We start from the raw sequence: 17,581 nt of genomic DNA, 5'->3' as shown, positions 1-17,581 counted from the left end.
GATATGGTTTGGGAAAAGGGAGATGGAGGGGTTTGACCACACAAAACCTGCCAGGATCGGCTTCTGCCGGCAGTTTGGGGGTGAGATCTGAGCATCCCTCCAGCGCATCGTGGTACCCATGGGATACAGCTCAGGGAAGGGGAGACAGAGGGGGTTAACCACAAAAAACCTGCCAGGATCTGCTTCTGCTGGCGGTTCGGAGGTGAGATCTGAGCATCCCTCCAGCGCATCGTGGTACCCATGGGATATGGTTGGGGAAAAGGGAGATAGAGGGGTTTAACCACACAAAACCAGCCAAGATCCACATTTTCCAGCATTTTGGAGGTGAGAGCTGAGCATCCCCCCAAGTGCATCGTGATACCTGCAGGATACGGTTTGGGAAGAGGGAGAACAGGGGGGTTTAACCACACAAAACCTGCCAGGAGCCCTCCCCGGTGCCTCCGGAGCATGGGAATAGGAGAGGGAAATAAAAATTTATCATTAAATGAAAAAGAAATCATTCAGAACAAATTTTGTGGTGGAAATTTGTTATTTCAAAGATTTCCAGGGGGAAATTTTAGGTGGTCCACGTGATGGAGCCTCATTCTCATAGGTGTGGATTTCAGGACAAGGTGTTTGGTGATGCTGGTACCCAGGCAAGGCTCGGTGTGAGGCATCCCGGCTCATTGGCAGCTCCAGCACCGACCACCCGGGTCTCTGCATCAGAATCAATTTCATCACCAGGGAGAGGAGGAAAAGTCAGGTGAAGCGTTAGCTCAGAAGGGATGAGCCGGGAGATTTATTGCAAAGATATTTTTATCCACTGCTGTGTCAGTTTGAGCAGGATGCGGCCACACTTTCTGACTTTGTCCATCGTTTGTCATCATTATTTCTCTCCACTCAATTTTTGGAGGACCCTCTGTCCTCCTCCAACCACTCAGTTTAAGTTGACCCCATTCATTTCATAATAATCCACTTTTCTCTATTGTTCCAATTAAAAACGTTGGGGAAAATGCTCAGTTGGGAAAAGATCATTAAAAAAACATCAATTTTGCTTGGGTTTACGGCTCTTTTTAGGCAAGATGCCTCATTTCAGCCAGCTGAGCTGGACACCGGATGCTTTGCCGAGGGCTCCAGGAGGGGAATCAATCCTACCGTGACTTTTTCCTCCTCTCTTTTTCACCAGCTTGGGGGGATGCTGGCTCCAAAGCGGCTCCTCCACAACCCATCCAGGCTTCAGCTGCCCAAGGAACCGCTTGGCAAAGGTGGCATCTGGGCAGGTTTTGTGCTGGTTTGTGACCACGGGGTGACAGGTCCCTGGGGCGCTCCAAGGGGGACAAGGCGAGGGATAGGGGATCAGCATCCTGGAGAAGAGCGTCTGCAGGGAGAAAACCCATCCCTAAAACCTCCATCAGCCAAGAACGGTCCCTTCTCCTCCTTAAACCCTGAGCTGGCCGCCGGGTTTTGGGGTCAGGGCACTGATGCCTGGCAAAACACCGGAGCAAGCAGCAACGTGAGGAATTCCCTGTTTCTTTCCTCCTTTTTCCTTCCATTAAATCACTCCATCAAACAGATTTCCCGCACCTTCACCTTTTGAGGCTTAGCAACCTTCAGGCAAAATCCCAAAGGAAAACGATTTCAGTTGTATCCTTCAATAACAACCACTTAACAATCTTGGGCCCGTGGAAATCCTTCAGTAACAATCACTTATTCCTATTTTTCTTGGGCCCCTGGAATGCCTTTTTAAAGGCAAATTAACAAATTTTGGCTTGGTAAAACCCGCAATTTCCTTTAAAAGCAGCAAGAACACATCCTCCCCCTTCCACCACGCCGAGGCAAAGCTTTGCCCTCTGCGTTTGGGAAAGGTTCACTGCAGTTTTAAAACAACCGTGATCAGAAATAGAGGAATTTCCTTGTCTTCCCAGAAGGATGCTGGCTGCATCTCATTTGTAGGTAGGATTAAGCCTTCAAAATCAGCCTCTTATTCTCCCAACAGACCTTTGCGGCATCCGGGAAGCCCAAGTAGGCTGTGGATGTGTCTACATCCCATGGAATATTGAATGATGCCAGCCTGTCTTCCCAGTGAAACCACTTTAGAAAACCCCTTTTTTAGGAAAACCAATAGAGAAAACCTCTTTTTTTTAGGAATACCATTGCTTGCCAAAGCCCTTCCACCCTTCTGAGAGCTGGATCCTGCCTGAACCGCCCCTCCCTGCACCCACACGGTGCTCAAAGGTGCATTTTAGGGATGCTCCGTGCCCCATCTCTCCCGTCGGAGCCCACCTTGCCGCAGGCGCTCTTCCCTAGGGATATGCTCTGATCTCCCGCTGCGGACCATCATCCCCAGGGTCTCGCTGGCCAGCAGGCACCGACCGCCACCTCGCAGGGATGAGCATCACCAGGGAGTGGTACTTTTAGGGGGTGAAGACTCAGCTAGTGGATTTCCATCCCCTTCTTCCCCATGCGCCCGGCTGTTCCCGAGCCTGTGTGGCCGCAGGAGCACCACCCGGACCGCGTGCATCGCCTGCTGTGCTAGAATGAACGCCTACAAAATCCTAAAGCTATTTCTCAGGCAGTTTATGATAATTTCCCACCCCACCCCAACCCCATCACCCGGTTCTCCCTCCCACCCCTCCCCACCCCTTGCCCCACGGCCCCGCTGCGAGCCGGCGATGCTCCCGGGGAAGGACGGGGACCCCGTTATGTGACCCAGGTATCCAACCGCATGCGCTTTACGGAGGGGCTCTCCCCCTCGGGCTCGCTGGAGGGTCGCAGGAGGCCCAGGGACGAGCTGAAATCGGGACGGGCGGGATCGTCCCGCTCGCTGCTGCCTTCGTAGGAGCTGGTGTTGCTGCTGAGGCTGTCGACGGGCGAGCGGCCGGTGGGCTCGTGCCGGGGCTGGTGGGGGAAGGTGCTGAGCGGGGTGGCAGTGTTTCTTTCCCGGTTGGGCGAGACGGGCTCCGACTTGATGCTGATGTTGGGGTTGGTGTTGACAGTCAAAGTGGTGGTGTGGGACAAGTGACTCCCTTGTCTGGGCATCCGGAAGGCCGAGGGATGAGGATGGGAGAGGAGAGGAGGAGCAGAGCAGGAGGGGAGGAAGGGGGGGAAGAAAGAGATGGAAGAGGAGATAACAGGGAGTCTCTCGTTATTCATCTTTTTGGTGGCCTTTTGCCCTCCAAGCCACGCAATTCATAACACGTACACCCTGCGCCTGAATGAATCCGGAACTACGAATCTGGATTAGATTACGGCTCCAGATGCACAATTAGAATCTCTAAAATCCCATAATCCACGTACTCACCGTGACGCATCACTGCCGAGCCAGGATCGGACCCTGAAGGCAGCATTCCTCCTCCACCAGACCCTACGATCCAGCCCCAATCCCACCCGCAGAAGTGACCCACGCGGAGAAGAGCGACAGGCTGTGACACCCCATCGTGCGGACACCCCTCCGGCACTGCCCCAACGCCCCCCAGGAGCTGTGCAATTTGGATGGAGGCATTTGCTCCAAGCTGAGAACCTCTTTAGCCTCTCCTACAACCTGAAATTTCATCCCGCATGTCCTGCAGCTCCCACTGGTGCAGGAGGTCCAGGACGGGGAAGCCACTACCTGCCCCGCCTGGTAAACGTGCTCCAGGCAGCGGAGGAACACATGGAATTCATCGTGCAAAAAGCCTGGACACCCACTTGGCTCTTTAAGCTGAGGATGTGAAGGTCTGGCTCCTAAGGTGGCTTCGGGGCAAAGTCCCTCAATTTTCCTCTTCGATTCCTGCCTCTTTTTGTCCCACGGTCTTAGGCAAGCTGCTTAAATCTTTAATTTGACTAAAATACTCCGAAAAAGCTGTGTGTGGAAGCTTTATTCCAGACTAAGAGCAGACCCATTGAGAATCCTGGAATCATGGAATCATTATGGTTGGAAAAGAACTCTACGCTCATCGAGTCCAACCCCACCAACTGATCAGAGAATCACAGAATGGGTTGAGTTGAAAGGGACCTCAAAGCCCACCCAGTTCCACCCCTGCCAGGGGCAGGGACACCTCCCAGTGGCTCAGGGGGCTCCAAGCCCCATCCAACCTGGCCTTGAGCACCTCCAAGGATGGGCCATCCATGACTTTTCATTTACAACATCAACTGCGTGGCTCCTGGTACCCGTTTCACTTACATTAAATTTCCTAGCGATACAGGAACCAGGTGCTGCGGCTGCTGCGGCTGCTGTTGTTGCTGCTGCGGCTGCTGTTGCTGCTGTTGCTGCTGCTGCTGCTGTTGCTGCTGCTGTTGCTGTTGTTGCTGTTGCTGCTGCTGCTGCTGCTGCTGCTGCCAGGCAGAGATGTTGCCAAGGGACAGCCCACCAGGTGAGCTGAACGCTGGCAGTGAAGACAACTCAGCACTCGTCAGTTGATAATCTGGAAAGGAAAGAGCCCTTCAGTCATTTTTATGTTAAACGCGCTTCAAGAGCACCGTGAGGTGATGGAGAGCTGCTCAAGTGACACAAAACTGATAAGAGTCTCAGCGATCGCTGGGAGCTGGATGGTGGACGCTGGCCATAGGGGACAGCTCTGAGCATCACAGACTTGTTTAAGGTTGGAAGGGACCTTTAAAGCCCATCCAGTCCAACCCCTCTGCCATGAGCAGGGACAGCTTCAACTCCATCAGGTTGCTCAGAGCCTCATCTGAGGTGACCTTGAATGTTTGCAGGGATGGGGCATCCATCACATCTCTGGGCACCCTGTGCCAGTGCCTCCCCACCCCCAGTATCAAAATTTCTTCCTTATATCCAGTCTTCTCCGAGGTTCAAGGCATGAGCTGCTGACAGGACAACCTCCTCCAGGCCATCCAACACCCCCTGGTCCTCACAGTCCCCCCCCAAAAAAGTGCAGCAATGGCAACTGCAGCCTGGTCTGAATCACAGAATCATAGAATGGTTTGGGTTGGAAGGGACCTCAAAGCCCATCCAGTCCCACCCTCTGCCATGGGCAGGGACACCTCCCACTGGATCAGGGGCTCCAAGCCCCATCCAACCTGGCCTGGAACCCCTCCAGGGATGGGGCAGCCACCACCGCTCTGGGCAGCGTGTTTCAGCATCTCACCACTCTCGTGGTGAAGAAATTCCTCCTTATGTCTAATCTAAATCTGCCCCTCTCCAGTTTATCCCCGTTCCCCCTCGTCCCATCCCCACAGCCTTTATGAACAGCCCCTCCCCAGCTTTCCTGGAGCCCCTTCAGGCACTGGAAGGTCACTCTAAGGTCTCCTCAGAGCCTTCTCCTCTCCAGGCTGAACAACCCCAACTCTCCCAGCCTGTCCTCGTAACACTTGGGAAACACTGAGGCAGGTGGGGAGCCCCACTCTAGACAGACCCCCTCTGGAAGAGTTCAGCCTGGAATAAACCACATGGACCCTTGTTTGACCCAACCCTTGGCAGATGCTGATGCCCACATCCACCCTCACGCATGGACCTCATTCCATGCTGCATGCGCCACCCCAGTTGGGCAGCAGGGGGCGCTCTCTGCCCGCAGCAGCCACTGCCCCCCTCCCACCACCCCACACCCCGGTACCCCCAAAACTTGCATTAGGAGGGGAAGGAGATGTTCTTCTCATGCCCAACTCCAGGAACATCCCAAAAGCCAATCGAGCATTGCAAAATGCAATGAGCAACCCCAAACCCAACCAATCGAGCACCCCCAAACCCAACCGAACATCCCCAAACCCAGCCGAGCACCTCAAAACCCCACTGAGCATCCCTAAACTCAACCAACCAAGTATCCTTAAATCTAATTGAGCATCACCAAACCCAGCGGAACATCCCTAAGGCCAACCGAGCACCCCAAAACTCAACCAATTAAGTATCCCAAAATCCAACTGAGCATCCCAAAACCCAACCGAGCATCCCAAAACGCAACTGAGCATTCCCAAACTGGGGGGGGGGGTGATTTTACAAAGGGTGGCAAATCCCGCAGCTACAGAGCAGGGGAGGCACGAGCACTCCTCCAGGAGATCATTGAATCGTGGAATAGTGTCGTTTGGAAGGGACTTAAAAGCCCATCCAGTTCCAACCTTCTACTGGATCAGAGGGCTTTAAAGCCTCATCCAACCTGGCCTTGAGCACCTCCAGGGATGGAGCAGCCACCACTGCTCTGGGCAACCTGGGCCAGGGCCTCCCCACCCTCACAGCAAAACATTTCTCCCCAAGATCTCCTCTCAAGCTGAAAACTGTTCCCCTCATCGTCCTCCTGCACTCCCCGATTAAGAGCCCCTCCACAGCTTTCAGGACTGGAAGCTGCTCTAAGGTCTCCTTGAAGAGCGGTCAAACCCTTGGCCATGTTTCTTCAGAGCCACGTCTGTATCTGATACAGCCACCCTCAGATCCTCAGCATTTATCAAACACTCCTTCTCCTTCCCTTCCTCCTCTCTCGCTGTCATTTTGGGCGTCTTGTGGTTTCAAGCCCTCCCCACCCCAGCGGGGCCAAACTCGCCTGCGGCGGCAGAACACAAAGAGGTGGCTGCAAAGGCACTGAACCGCTGCCAAAGCCGCCGGGTTGATTCCAGGCACGCCCTACAGACCGTCCCAGGCCCGGGTCCTTTGCCCTGCATGGTTCTGCACCCTCAGCACCAGCCGTTCCGGTTCAGGAGCTCCCGACACCCACTGGTTGCGACAGCCACCTCCGCAGCTAACGCCAACAGCTTGAACCGGAGCCATCGCGTGTCTTGAAGCTGCAAACGGGTCAAGTTTGACTTAATCAGGCTGTAGAGCTGGCACGGGAGAGGGCACGCGACCCTGGCCAGCGGGAAGCTCAACACAACCTCACCAGCTTGAAATGAAGACAATTCCCACCCAATTAATAGCTCAGCCCTGAAAAGAACAAGAGGGAACAGCCCTGGCTTGGAGTTTGCACGGGACATCCACACTCTGCAGTGATCTGAAAGTGTGGGGGAGACTGAGATGAGATCTTTGGAAGAAATGTTCTCCTGCGAGGGTGGGGAGGCCCTGGCCCAGGTTGCCCAGAGCGGTGGTGGCTGCCCCATCCCTGGAGGGGTTCCAGGCCAGGTTGGATGGGGTTTGGAGCCCCTGAGCCAGTGGGAGGTGTCCCTGCCCATGGCAGGGGTGGGACTGGGGGGGCTTTGAGGTTCCTTCCAACCCAAACCATTGTATGATTCTCTGATTAAGTGAAGGCTAATTACAGCCACACCCATCTCCAGGCTCTTGAAGAGCTCTGGGTGATGTTGCAATAGGGGCTTAATGAAAATGAGCGTCAGGCCCCCCAAAGTTTGAGAAGAATGCAAACCAGCCTGCTCATAGACACATAGATTGGAGCTGATGGGGTTCAACCTGACCCGAAGTGACAGTTACAGCACTCTTGGTTCATCTGTGACCTGTCAAACCTCCATGAAGACTTTGAAGGAGTCGCTGGTTTCCTGCGTAACTCGCTTTGGCATTTGCTCAGAGAAAAACTTTGTGAAGATGTGAAAAGCTGCTTGTCTGGAAGAACCCCGAATAGGCGTGTTGGGAACTCCCTCTCCTAATTAGTAGGTGTAGCCCAGAAGATGCCTGCATGTGCGTGACGCGTAGGCTCCTCTCCCGGCTGGGGACTCATTGTCGGCCGTGTGGTCCACCAGCCAACCTGGGTACGGCCAACGTCCCCAAAATAGGTTTTAATTGAGACCTGTGCTGCTGCCACTCGAGGCGGAGCAGGGGCTGAATTTCAGCTTTCTATATTTGTTTTTCTTGTGCCAATGACCACAGGGCAGAGAACGTTCCCACTTGGGCGCCTTCGCTGTCTGTGGCTGAGATGTTTGCTAGAGATACTGCAGCCAGGGTTATCATGGATTCTTGGGTTGGAAGAGACCTTAAACTCACCCCATTCCACCCCCTGCCATGGGCAGGGACACCTCCCACTGGATCAGGGGCTCCAAACCCCATCCAACCTGGCCTGGAACCCCTCCAGGGATGGGGCAGCCACCACTGCTCTGGGCAGCCTGGGCCAGGGCCTCCCCACCCTCACTGCAAAACCACTTTTTCCAAAGATCTCAACTCAATCTCCCCTCTTCCATCTCAAAACTGTTCCTCCTCATCCTCTCCCTGCCCTCCCTGATTAAGAGCCCCTCTCCAGCTTTCCTGGAGCCCCTTTCAGCACTGGAAGCTGCTCTAAGGTCTCCTTGGAGCCTTCTCTTCTCCAGGCTGAACAACGACAAGTCTCCAAGCCTGTCCTCATACAGGAGGTTCTCCAGCCCTCACATCATCTCCGTGGCCTCCTCTGGACTCGCTCCAACAGCTCAATGTCCTTCTTGAGCTCAGGGCTCCAGAACTGGACCAAATCCTGCAGGTGAGGTCTCCCCAGAGAGGAAAAGAGAGGCAGAATCCCCTCCCTCCCTGCTGGCCGCGCTTCTCTGGATGCAGCCCAGGACACGGTTGGTTTCTGGGCTGCGAGTGCACATTGCAGCTCCTGTCGAGCTTCTCATGGACCATCACCCCAAACCCTTCTCCTCAGAGCTGCTCTCACTCACATCACCCCCCACCCTGCACTGAACCTGCAGATTGCCCTCGACCCAGGGGTAGGACTTTGCCCTTCACCTGGTTGAACCTCCTGAGGTTCACCTTGCAGCATGGAGTTCCACAAGCCATGATGCAGCTGCTCAAGGAGAACCAGCCACGAGGCATCTCCCTCTCCCGTTAAATCCTCCGTCGGGAAGCTCTTACCTGTGTTGTACGCCGTGGGCATGGCGGAGAAAGGCAGCCCCTGCGTCAGCAAACTCGGAGTCGCCACAGAAACAACCGGGGTGGTTAAAGAGTGAGTCGCTTGGGAGACACCTAACCGCTGCGTGTTCTGCTGCGGAAGCAAACGGAGAAGGAGTCACAACCCACATTCATTTTACCTCATCATCATCCTGGGTTGTAGCCCCCTCCCAAAAAAACCCCTCAGCACGCACCAGCCTTTGGCATGGTCGAGGCTGCTCACGGACACTGTGGGACTAAGCAGGATTAATCCTTTGGCCACTCCTCATTGCATCAAAGTGCAAAGCACACGAGTTAGAGACATTTAGGACCCTCGTAAGATCCGTTTGCAGCTCACTTGGCATTGGCCTCAGGTCACCTTTATGCCCAAGGCTGGGCTTTACCTGCAAGGAGCGGGCGCATCCAGGCATGCACGGATGGGGACTAACAGTGGGGTGCCTCAAGCTGTGTCCTTTCCCAGGTAAAAAAGAGGAGTCACTATTTTCCAGAGGATGCACGTGAGCTTCACTGTGCTGAGGTACCAAACTAAACCAGTGCAGAGCTCCCTCAGCCTCCTCCACGTCCAGGAATGAACCCCTCGCCTCTAAGGATGATGCTGAGCATCCCTCTAAAAGCACTCTGGCATCTTTGAACTTAGAGTCCAGTAATAAGAGAAGATGGGGAATAAGAGAAGATGGGGAATAAGAGAAGATGAGGAATAACAGAGGATGGGAAATAAGAGTGGGATGCCTCAAGCTGGATCCCTTGACGTAAAAAAGAACCACTACGGTCCAGAGGATGCACGTCGAACTTCGCTGTGCTGAGGTACCAAACTAAACCAGTGCAGAGCTCCCTCAGCCTCCTCCACGTCCAGGAATGAACCCCTCGCCTCTAAGGATGATGCTGAGCATCCCTCAAAGGGTTTTAAAGGCATCCTTGAACTTTCAAGCCCGGTGCTCAGCACGCAGCTCGGTGCCCTCCCGGGGTGACTCAGGCATTAGCAGATTCGCTATGGAAAAATTCTGCCCTTGGAGCGGCGCACGGCGCACGGCACGCGCTCCCCCCGCCGTGGGTGTCCGGGCAGCTCCGTGGGCAGCTGCGGGTCAGCTTCAGCCCTGTTTACAAGGCAGATAATCTGGGCTGTCTCTGCTGAGCTGATTTAAATCAGCCTCAAGAGGTTCGACTCTAATCCGAAACGCTCCGGCACACGTCACCCTGTGAAGACCTGCGGCGGCGCCCAGCTTCCATCACGCCCGGCACGAGGCTGGCGCCAACGCCGGGGACACGGTGACGGCGAAGAGCCTTCATCCCCAGGGACGGAGTCTTCCTCGCGGCTCACCGCGAGGCACCCACGGCTCCCAGCGCCTTGGAGGGCTGAGCAAGGGACTGCGAGATGGGTTACGGCCATGCAGGACTCGTCTGGGATGAGGCTGGAGGTTAAAAGCCCTGCGCCGAGCACCTCCGGAGGGTGCCAGCACCCTCTGCCCAGCAGGTCCCTCCCCACTACCCAGCGAAGGCGATTAGCAGGGTTCTAATTGCTAAAGCCCTGGAGCTGGAGGAGCAGGTTTTCCTGGCACGAATCCTGCTGGCAAGCACCCTCGGGCTGTGCCCAGGGCAGAGAAACCCCTTGTGAGGGCAGGATTTAGCCCCATCCCTCTCCTGGTGGTGCTTGACCCCGAGCCAGCCCAGCAGGATGTGATCCATTGCCTCATCCCCTCAGCACTGCACTGGATCCCGAGCCAGCCCAGCAGGATGTGACCCACTGCCCCATCCCCTCAGCACTGCACTGGATCCCGAGACAGCCCAGCAGGATGTGACCCTCAGCAGTTGCAAACTGCCTTTCAGGCTGCTCGCAGATCCATGCAGAGATGCTCCCAGGGGCCAGCGCCGCAGGCTCGCATCCTGCTCTACCCTCAGGAGGAGAGAAATGAGCGGGGCACCTCTCTCAGCCCCTAAAAGGGAAGCTGGTGTGTGGACCCTAACGCCGCCGGGAGGCTGGTGGGGGGAAAAGGGTGAAGGGGAGCGGGGCAGGACTGAGCCCAGGGGCAGGATTGAATCCAGTTCACAGGATTGAATCCAGTTCACAGGATTGAACCCAGGGGACAGGATTGAGCCCAGCGGGCAGGATTGAACCCAGCGGGCAGGATTGAACCCAGCGGGCAGGACTGAGCCCCGGGGACAGGATTGAACCCAGCGGGCAGGATTGAACGCAGCGGGCAGGATTGAGCCCCGGGGCAGCTGACTCATCCCAACGCTGCCTTCTGGAAAGAGGTGGGAGCTCTGGGGTGTAGGTTGAGCAAGACGGAAGGAGCGAATGCGGGGAGAAGGTTAGCAGAGCAAGGGGAGGAGAAGATCGGCTCAGGATGGAGCCCAGATAACGCTTTGCCTTCCCCGTCCAGCTGCGCTGAGGTCCCTGTCCCCCTCTTTCCCCACTCCCAGATTTCATCACCCTCCGCGCCGCCAGCGCTTGGGCAAAGCCTGCGCTTCACTTCAGGGCAAAAATCAACCGGGTGAGCTCAAACTAACAATTAAAACCTTTCATACCATCCCTCTCTGGTTGATTTTTTGGCCTCAAGCAAACAGCTTCTCCAGCTGGGAGCCAGGCGATGCCCTCTGGCAGCGAGAAGGTGATGAGCAGATGGGGAGGCGATGGGGAAACTGAGGCACGGAGCTGCTGGGAGGGCATTAAGCAAGAAGAGGTTTGGGGCATGGAAAATAGCATCGTTCGAGTCTGCCAAAGCCCTGGCTGATCCTTCCCCTGACCAAGAGTGTCTCCTTGCAGGCTGCGAGGAGGTATTGGCTTCCTCTTGTGGTTTTGGATGAGCTTTTCCCTGGCTGCGTTAGCTGCATCCTACAGCGGCTCTCGCCCTTCCCTCGCTGCGCTGACCTGTCGCCCATCTGCCCTGCACCAGAATAGCAACAGAACAAGGTGAATCATTGCCACAAACAAGGTGGTGCTCACTTTGCTGGCGGCGGCGGGGGGGAAAAAGCCATCAAAATAACACAGAAAACTGCCCCCGTGCACAAAGGAGGTTTAGGGAGCGCGCTCGCCAGCCAGCGGATTTACACAGGCTTTAAATAATATCCTTAATATTGGAAGAGCCTGATTTCCTTCCTATCTCCGAGGCGGTGGCAGCGAGCCAGTCGTTCCTGTGCTCCCAACCGCGGTGGCTCCAGCGGAGCCCACGGGAAGGACCACAGAGGTGGCAGCACCCATTGGTTCCGCAGAAAAGGAACCCAAAAGCCACCCTTGTTGACCTCCCCAAGGGATCTCAACTCAGCTTTTTTGGCCCTGGTGGAGAAACAGGCGCTTTATAGCTCGTGTCAGCTCTTTCTTTTCCATCGGGAAGCTGGTTTGCTGGGATTGATTGGCTGTGGTAGGACTGGAAGGGACATTCGTGCTGGCACCCGCGTCCCATTGTGTTCCCAGCGGAGGGGAAAGGGGATGGTGTCCACCCCTCGGCACGCCCCACGCCTTCGCCAAGCTGGGGCAGAGTGCGGGGAGGAAGGGGACAAAGCAGCCCACGTCCCACCCCACCACGATGCACACTCAGCAGGGAACTCACCAGAGCCAAGTGATCCTCCGTCTGCCCACGGGAGAACAGGGAGAGAACCGAGAGGCACCGTTAACTCGCCAGCCCCGCCAACCGCCGCGCCGCCGCGCTCACCGGCACCGCGCCCTCGCCTACCACGGGGCACGGAGGGGTTACACTCGTGCCCGGCACAGGGCTTTGCCCCGCGTGGTTTGCACGCACAGGCTTTGCGCCATGCTCTTTCATCGAATCATGGAATGGGTTGGGTTGGAAGGGACCTCAAAGCCCATCCAGTCCCACCCCTGCCATGGGCAGGGACACCTCCCGCTGGATCAGGGGCTCCAAACCCCATCCAACCTGGCCTGGAACCCCTCCAGGGATGGGGCAGCCACCACCGCTCTGGGCAACCTGGGCTCCCCACTCTCATTGTGAAGAATTTCTTCCTAATGTTTAATCTAAATCTTCTCTCTTCCTCTTTAAAGCCATTCCCCCTCATCCTATCACTCCCTTCCCTCGTAAAAAGTCCCTCCCCAGCTTTCCCGAAACCTCTTTCCATACTGGAAGCTGCTCTAAGGTCTCCCTGGAGCCTTCTCCAGGCTGAATAATCCCAACTCTCTCAGCCTGTCCTCACAGCAGAGGTGCTCCAGCCCTCGGATCACCTTCAAGCCCTCCTCCAGACCCATTCCAACAGATCCATATCCTTCTTATGTTTGGGATCCCAGAGCTGGACACCACAGTCCAGGTTTTGTTTGCACGCACAGGCTTTGCATCTAGAAAAACAGGAATCCAAGCCTTCCTCCTCAGCTCTCCCTTCCGACGCGGATCCCAGCCGACTCCGAGCACGGAAGAGATGCTCACAACGCATCTGCTCCAGCACAAAATCCACCTTGCACCCTGCGTCCTGGCCGGGGCCGCACTCCCACTCTGCTCTGCTTGCAGAGCTCTGCTGGGGACTCACCAAGTGGTGCATGAGCCCCTTCCCGCTCTGCGAGGTGATCACGCGTAAATCCGGCTTGCGGCTGTTGGTTGCAAGCTGTGCGTTGTGCGAGGGTGGTGGTGGGGACTTGGCCGGGATGATCTTGCCCAAGCTGCTGCCGTTGGACACGGGAAGGAGACCCGGAGAGGCTCTGGCACTCACGTAACCGTTCCCTGCAGAATAAATGGGTGACAGAGAGGAAGAAGATGAATGCATAGCGGTAAAACCATGCACAGGGGCTGGAGCGGAGCTCCACGTGTGCTCCTCAGAGTGAGGAGGCTCCCCAAAACCCTCCAGCACAGGAGAAGGTGAATGCACAGCGGTGAAATCATGCATGGGGGCTGGAGTGGAGCTCCAGGGCTGCTTCTCTCTGCGAGAGCAGCATCGCAGCCTCGCCGGCTCCATAAAATCCTCCTACACAGGAAAAGAAGATGAATGCATAGGCATGAGGAAGAATTTCTCCACCATGAGAGTGGTGAGACACCAGCCCAGGTTGCCCAGAGCAGCGGTGGCTGCCCCATCCCTGGTGGGGTTCCAGGCCAGGTTGGATGGGGTTTGGAGCCCCTGAGCCAGTGGGAGGTGTCCCTGCAGGGGTGGAACTGGGTGATCTTTAAGGTCCTTTCCAACCTAAACTACTCTATGATTCTACGATGAATCCATGCACGGGTGCTGGAGCTGAGCTCCGGGGCTTCTCCTCTCTGCGAGGGCAGCACTGCATCCCCTCAGGCTCCCCTAAACCCTCCTGCACAGCAGAAGGAGATGAATGCACAATGGTGAAACCATGCATAGGTGCTGGAGCTGAGCTCCGGAATTGCTCCTCTCTGCGAGAGCAGCACTGCATCCCCTCGGAGTCCCCCTAAAGCCTCCTGCAGAGCAGACCGGCTCATCTGCAGCCCCAGGGAAGGTACCAGCAGCCCCAGGCGAGCTTGGCAGTGCCAGCAGCCGATGCATCCTCCTCTCCGAGCTCAGGGGAACGTGTCCTGAGCCAGGCAGGGGAGCTCCTCAACCTGTAGGACCCCACGATTGTTACTGCAATACCAACCAATAAATATTACAGGCTTGATTTTGCAGCAAGGTCTCTTTATGCCGCTCTAGCAGGGTCCTGGGGGCGCTGGCAAGGGGGGGGATAATTACTGTTAGGTTGACTTTTAAGGTCTCTTTATGGGAACGGAGCAGCGCAAAAGGGCTGTGGCGGAGCGAGGACTCAGTTCACTGATCCCACTGCCCCTTTGAAGATCTGAGGTTCTCTCCTCCTCCTCCTCCTGTTGCCCCACTTATGGATTTTTATGTGCAAAGGGGGGGGGGGGGGAAGAAGAAAGGAAAGGAAGAATAAAACTGAAAAAGGAAAAGATTTGATGAACATCAGGAAAGGAATAAATTGGATCAGATTACTGTTCTGATGAGAGTTTTCGGGGTTTTTTTTATATGAATAGGCCCCAAAGATAGAAAGGCGTTTAGCAATCACCAGGATTCAGCCCTCATATTCATTGCACGTTAGACCGGGAAAAATAGGTCGCTGATTGCATTATTAATCACATCTACCATTGCGCTACATCTGCATTTCAGCAGGCGGCTGGTGGCAGCGCCGCCGCAGCCGCAGCGCGTGCGCATCGGGGGCTGAGTGCCAACCGTCGCCTCTCCCAGAGCCATCCCGGAGCCGGACGCATCGGTAATGGGATAAACTGGGCCACAGGAGATGGGCACGTACGTTGGAAGCCACATATCAGATGCCAACAAAGACACTGGGGATGAGGGATGCTCCTGTCCCCAGAATCACAGGATTTGGGATAGAAGGGACCTCAAAGCCCACCCAGTTCCACCTCCTACTGGATCAGGGGCCTCAAAGCCCCAAAACCAGAGAATCATGGAATGCTTTGGCTTGGAAGGGACCTTTCCAGGTCATCCAGTTCCAACCCTCCTGCAGAAGTAGGGACACCTCCCACTGGCTCAGGGGCTCCAAGCCCCATCCAACCTGGCCTGGAACCCCTCCAGGGATGGGGCAGCCACCACTGCTCTGGGCAACCTGAGCTGGAGAGAGAAGGGCTGTGTTCCCACTAGGATTTCAGGAGAACCCCAAAAAGGGGTCCAAAAGCAGAGCACTTCTGGCTGACTTTGCACCACTCTGGTATGAGTTTGAACCTGGCAGTGTCCTATGCCCTTGCAAAGCCTGGGATGGCCAGGGCACAGCATCCCCGGGTAGGGTGGGCAGGTTCCTTCCCACCCCCAGAGGCACCAAGGATGTTGCTGGACATGGTGGGCGAACAGGATCATAGAATCATAGTATCACCAGGTTGGAAAAGACCTCTTGGATCATCGAGTCCAACCATTCCCATCTGCCACTAAACCATGGCCCTGAGCACCTCGTCTACCCGTCTTCTAAACACCTCCAGGGATGGGGACACCACTCCCTCCCCGGGCAGTTCCAGTGCCCAATGGCCCTTCCAGTGAAGAACTTCTTCCTGATGTCCAGTCTGACCCTCCCTGGTGCAGTTTGAGGCCGTTCCCCCTTGTCCTATCACCTTGGGAGAAGAGCTCAGCTCCCTCCTCTCTACACTCTCCTTTCAGGCAGTTGTAGAGCAATAAGGTCTCCCCTCAGCCTCCTCTTCTCAGGGCTGAACACCCCCAGGTCCCTCAGCCGCTCCTCGTCAGACTCGTTCTCCAGCCCCTCACCAGCTTCGTTGCTCTTCTCTGGACACACTCCAGAGCCTCAACATCCCTCTTGGAGTGAATTGAACCCAGGATTCGAGGTGCGGCCTCACCAGTGCTGAGTCCAGGGGCAGAATCCCCTCCCTGGCCCTGCTGGCCACGCTGTTTCTGATCCAAGCCAAGATGCCATCGGCCTTCTTGGCCCCCTGGGTCACCGCTGGCTCATGTTCACTCAACCAACACCCCCAGGTCCTTCTCCTCCGGACACTTTCCAGCCACTCTTCCCCTGGTCTGGAGCTGCACAGGGTTGTTGTGCCCCAAGTGCAGGACCCGGCGTTTGGCCTTGTTAAACCTCACGGGTCTCAGCCCATCGGTCCAGCCTGTTCAGATCCCTTTGGAGACCCTCAAAACCCTCCAGCAGATCCACGCTTCCTCCCAGCTTAGTGTTATCTGCAAAGTTGCCGCAGGCAGAGCCGGCAGCGCGGCAGGATCTGACCAGAGGCACCCGGTGGCTGATGACTCAGAGGCAGCAGGTGATGGGGAGGAGGAGGAGGAGGAGGAGGAGATGTCCCAGGTATCCAAAACCCGCAAGCGCTGTGCCAGAACCACGCTCCCCTCCCACAGCCGGCGCGGGGAGCCCCGAGGATGGCAGCGGTCCGGGGCCAGCGGGGGGGTCCAGGCTTGGTCACAACCGGGTTGTCCCTGCTCCTCACACCCGTTTCCTGGAGCAGCAGCAGGAACGCAGGGAATGCTCCGGTGACGTCAATGCTGACATTCACGGGCCCTGCCAAGCTCCGCGCCGCCGCGGCTGCTCCCAACAGCTGACGTGGGGGTGGCTGCAGGGGGAAAAGGGGCCGTGAAGGCGGTTGGGGGCTGCGGCACGACAGCCCCTTCCCTCTGCCTGCAAAAGAGCAGCCAAACTCGGTGCTCCGTGCTGCGAGGGTTCCGGGGAGATGCCAGCCCCACAAATCACACTGGCACGGTTTGGTTCGCTCTGGGGGGGCAGAAATGACCCACTGATGGCATCGCCATCGGCACAGGGTAAAGTTCATTCCCAGGAGCGGAGAAGGGGCAGCCACGATGCTGCAGAACGCCTGGACCAGCCTCAGCCGCACAACCGATGCACCTCGGGCTCTGCTTTGGTTCGAATCGGGGCAACGCCGAATTGCACAAACCTCCTCTTGCGCTGCCGGCTGGAGCCCCACGGAAAAAAAGCCCCCAAAGGGGTGCCAAGACGGTGCAATCCCTGTTCCACCTCGCCCGGGGACGGGTGGCATCCACCCTGCTGAGCTCTGGACCGCAGCAGCAGGGTCGGGAGCCGCAGCTGCTTCCCAGCAGGGTCTGTAACCATCATTGGCTTTTGGGTTGTGCCTACGCAAGCGTCAGCCCCAAAGACCTCACCCTGCAGACGGCGGAGGCAGAACGGGGGGAAGGAGGTATTAATAGAGCATTTTATAGCTGGGGAGTTAAGCCACAAGGTCTGAGCCTCGTTAGCGCCGAGGCTCTTGCAGTGGAAAGGGACCTTAATGAGTTTTTTTTTTCCTTGCAGTAAAATTCCTTTATAGGGCCCAAGCGCGAGGAGGAATCAGGTGTTAAGTGACTCCCTCGAGGTCAGCGGAGGAACTGGGCGCAGCGTGGGGTTACCCGAATCTCAGCTGCCGGGATTTGATAGCCAGAGCTGCCCAAATTCCAGCTCTCAGTCATCTTGGCTGACCCCTTGATTTGCAGCTCTCCCAAAGA

The 17,581-nt window shown here is 56.4% G+C and overlaps 1 protein-coding gene across 12 annotated transcripts in view; it reads right to left on the bottom strand.

Moving 5' to 3' along the window:
• Positions 1-2,607: 2,607 nt before the first annotated feature.
• Positions 2,608-17,581, bottom strand: part of MEF2D (myocyte enhancer factor 2D) — a 114,600-nt gene continuing 99,626 nt past the window's right edge. For 7 of the 12 annotated variants that reach the window (XM_054051066.1, XM_054051071.1, XM_054051064.1 and 4 more), the window contains exons 8-12: positions 13,178-13,368; positions 12,253-12,273; positions 8,672-8,801; positions 4,142-4,382; positions 2,608-3,010 (exon numbers count right to left, since the gene is read on the bottom strand). In XM_054051066.1, the coding sequence (XP_053907041.1) occupies positions 2,680-3,010; positions 4,142-4,382; positions 8,672-8,801; positions 12,253-12,273; positions 13,178-13,368 (914 nt within the window). In that variant the 3' untranslated portion in view covers positions 2,608-2,679. The remainder of the gene's footprint in view (positions 3,011-4,141; positions 4,383-8,671; positions 8,802-12,252; positions 12,274-13,177; positions 13,369-17,581) is intronic. The other 5 variants (XM_054051072.1, XM_054051070.1, XM_054051075.1 and 2 more) reach the window with 3 other exon arrangements.

Source organism: Cuculus canorus, chromosome 28, assembly GCF_017976375.1.
Source record: "Cuculus canorus isolate bCucCan1 chromosome 28, bCucCan1.pri, whole genome shotgun sequence".
NCBI lineage: Eukaryota > Metazoa > Chordata > Aves > Cuculiformes > Cuculidae > Cuculus > Cuculus canorus.
Note: the sequence above shows the minus strand (reverse complement) of the source record. Positions and strands in the feature narration are given on the sequence as shown.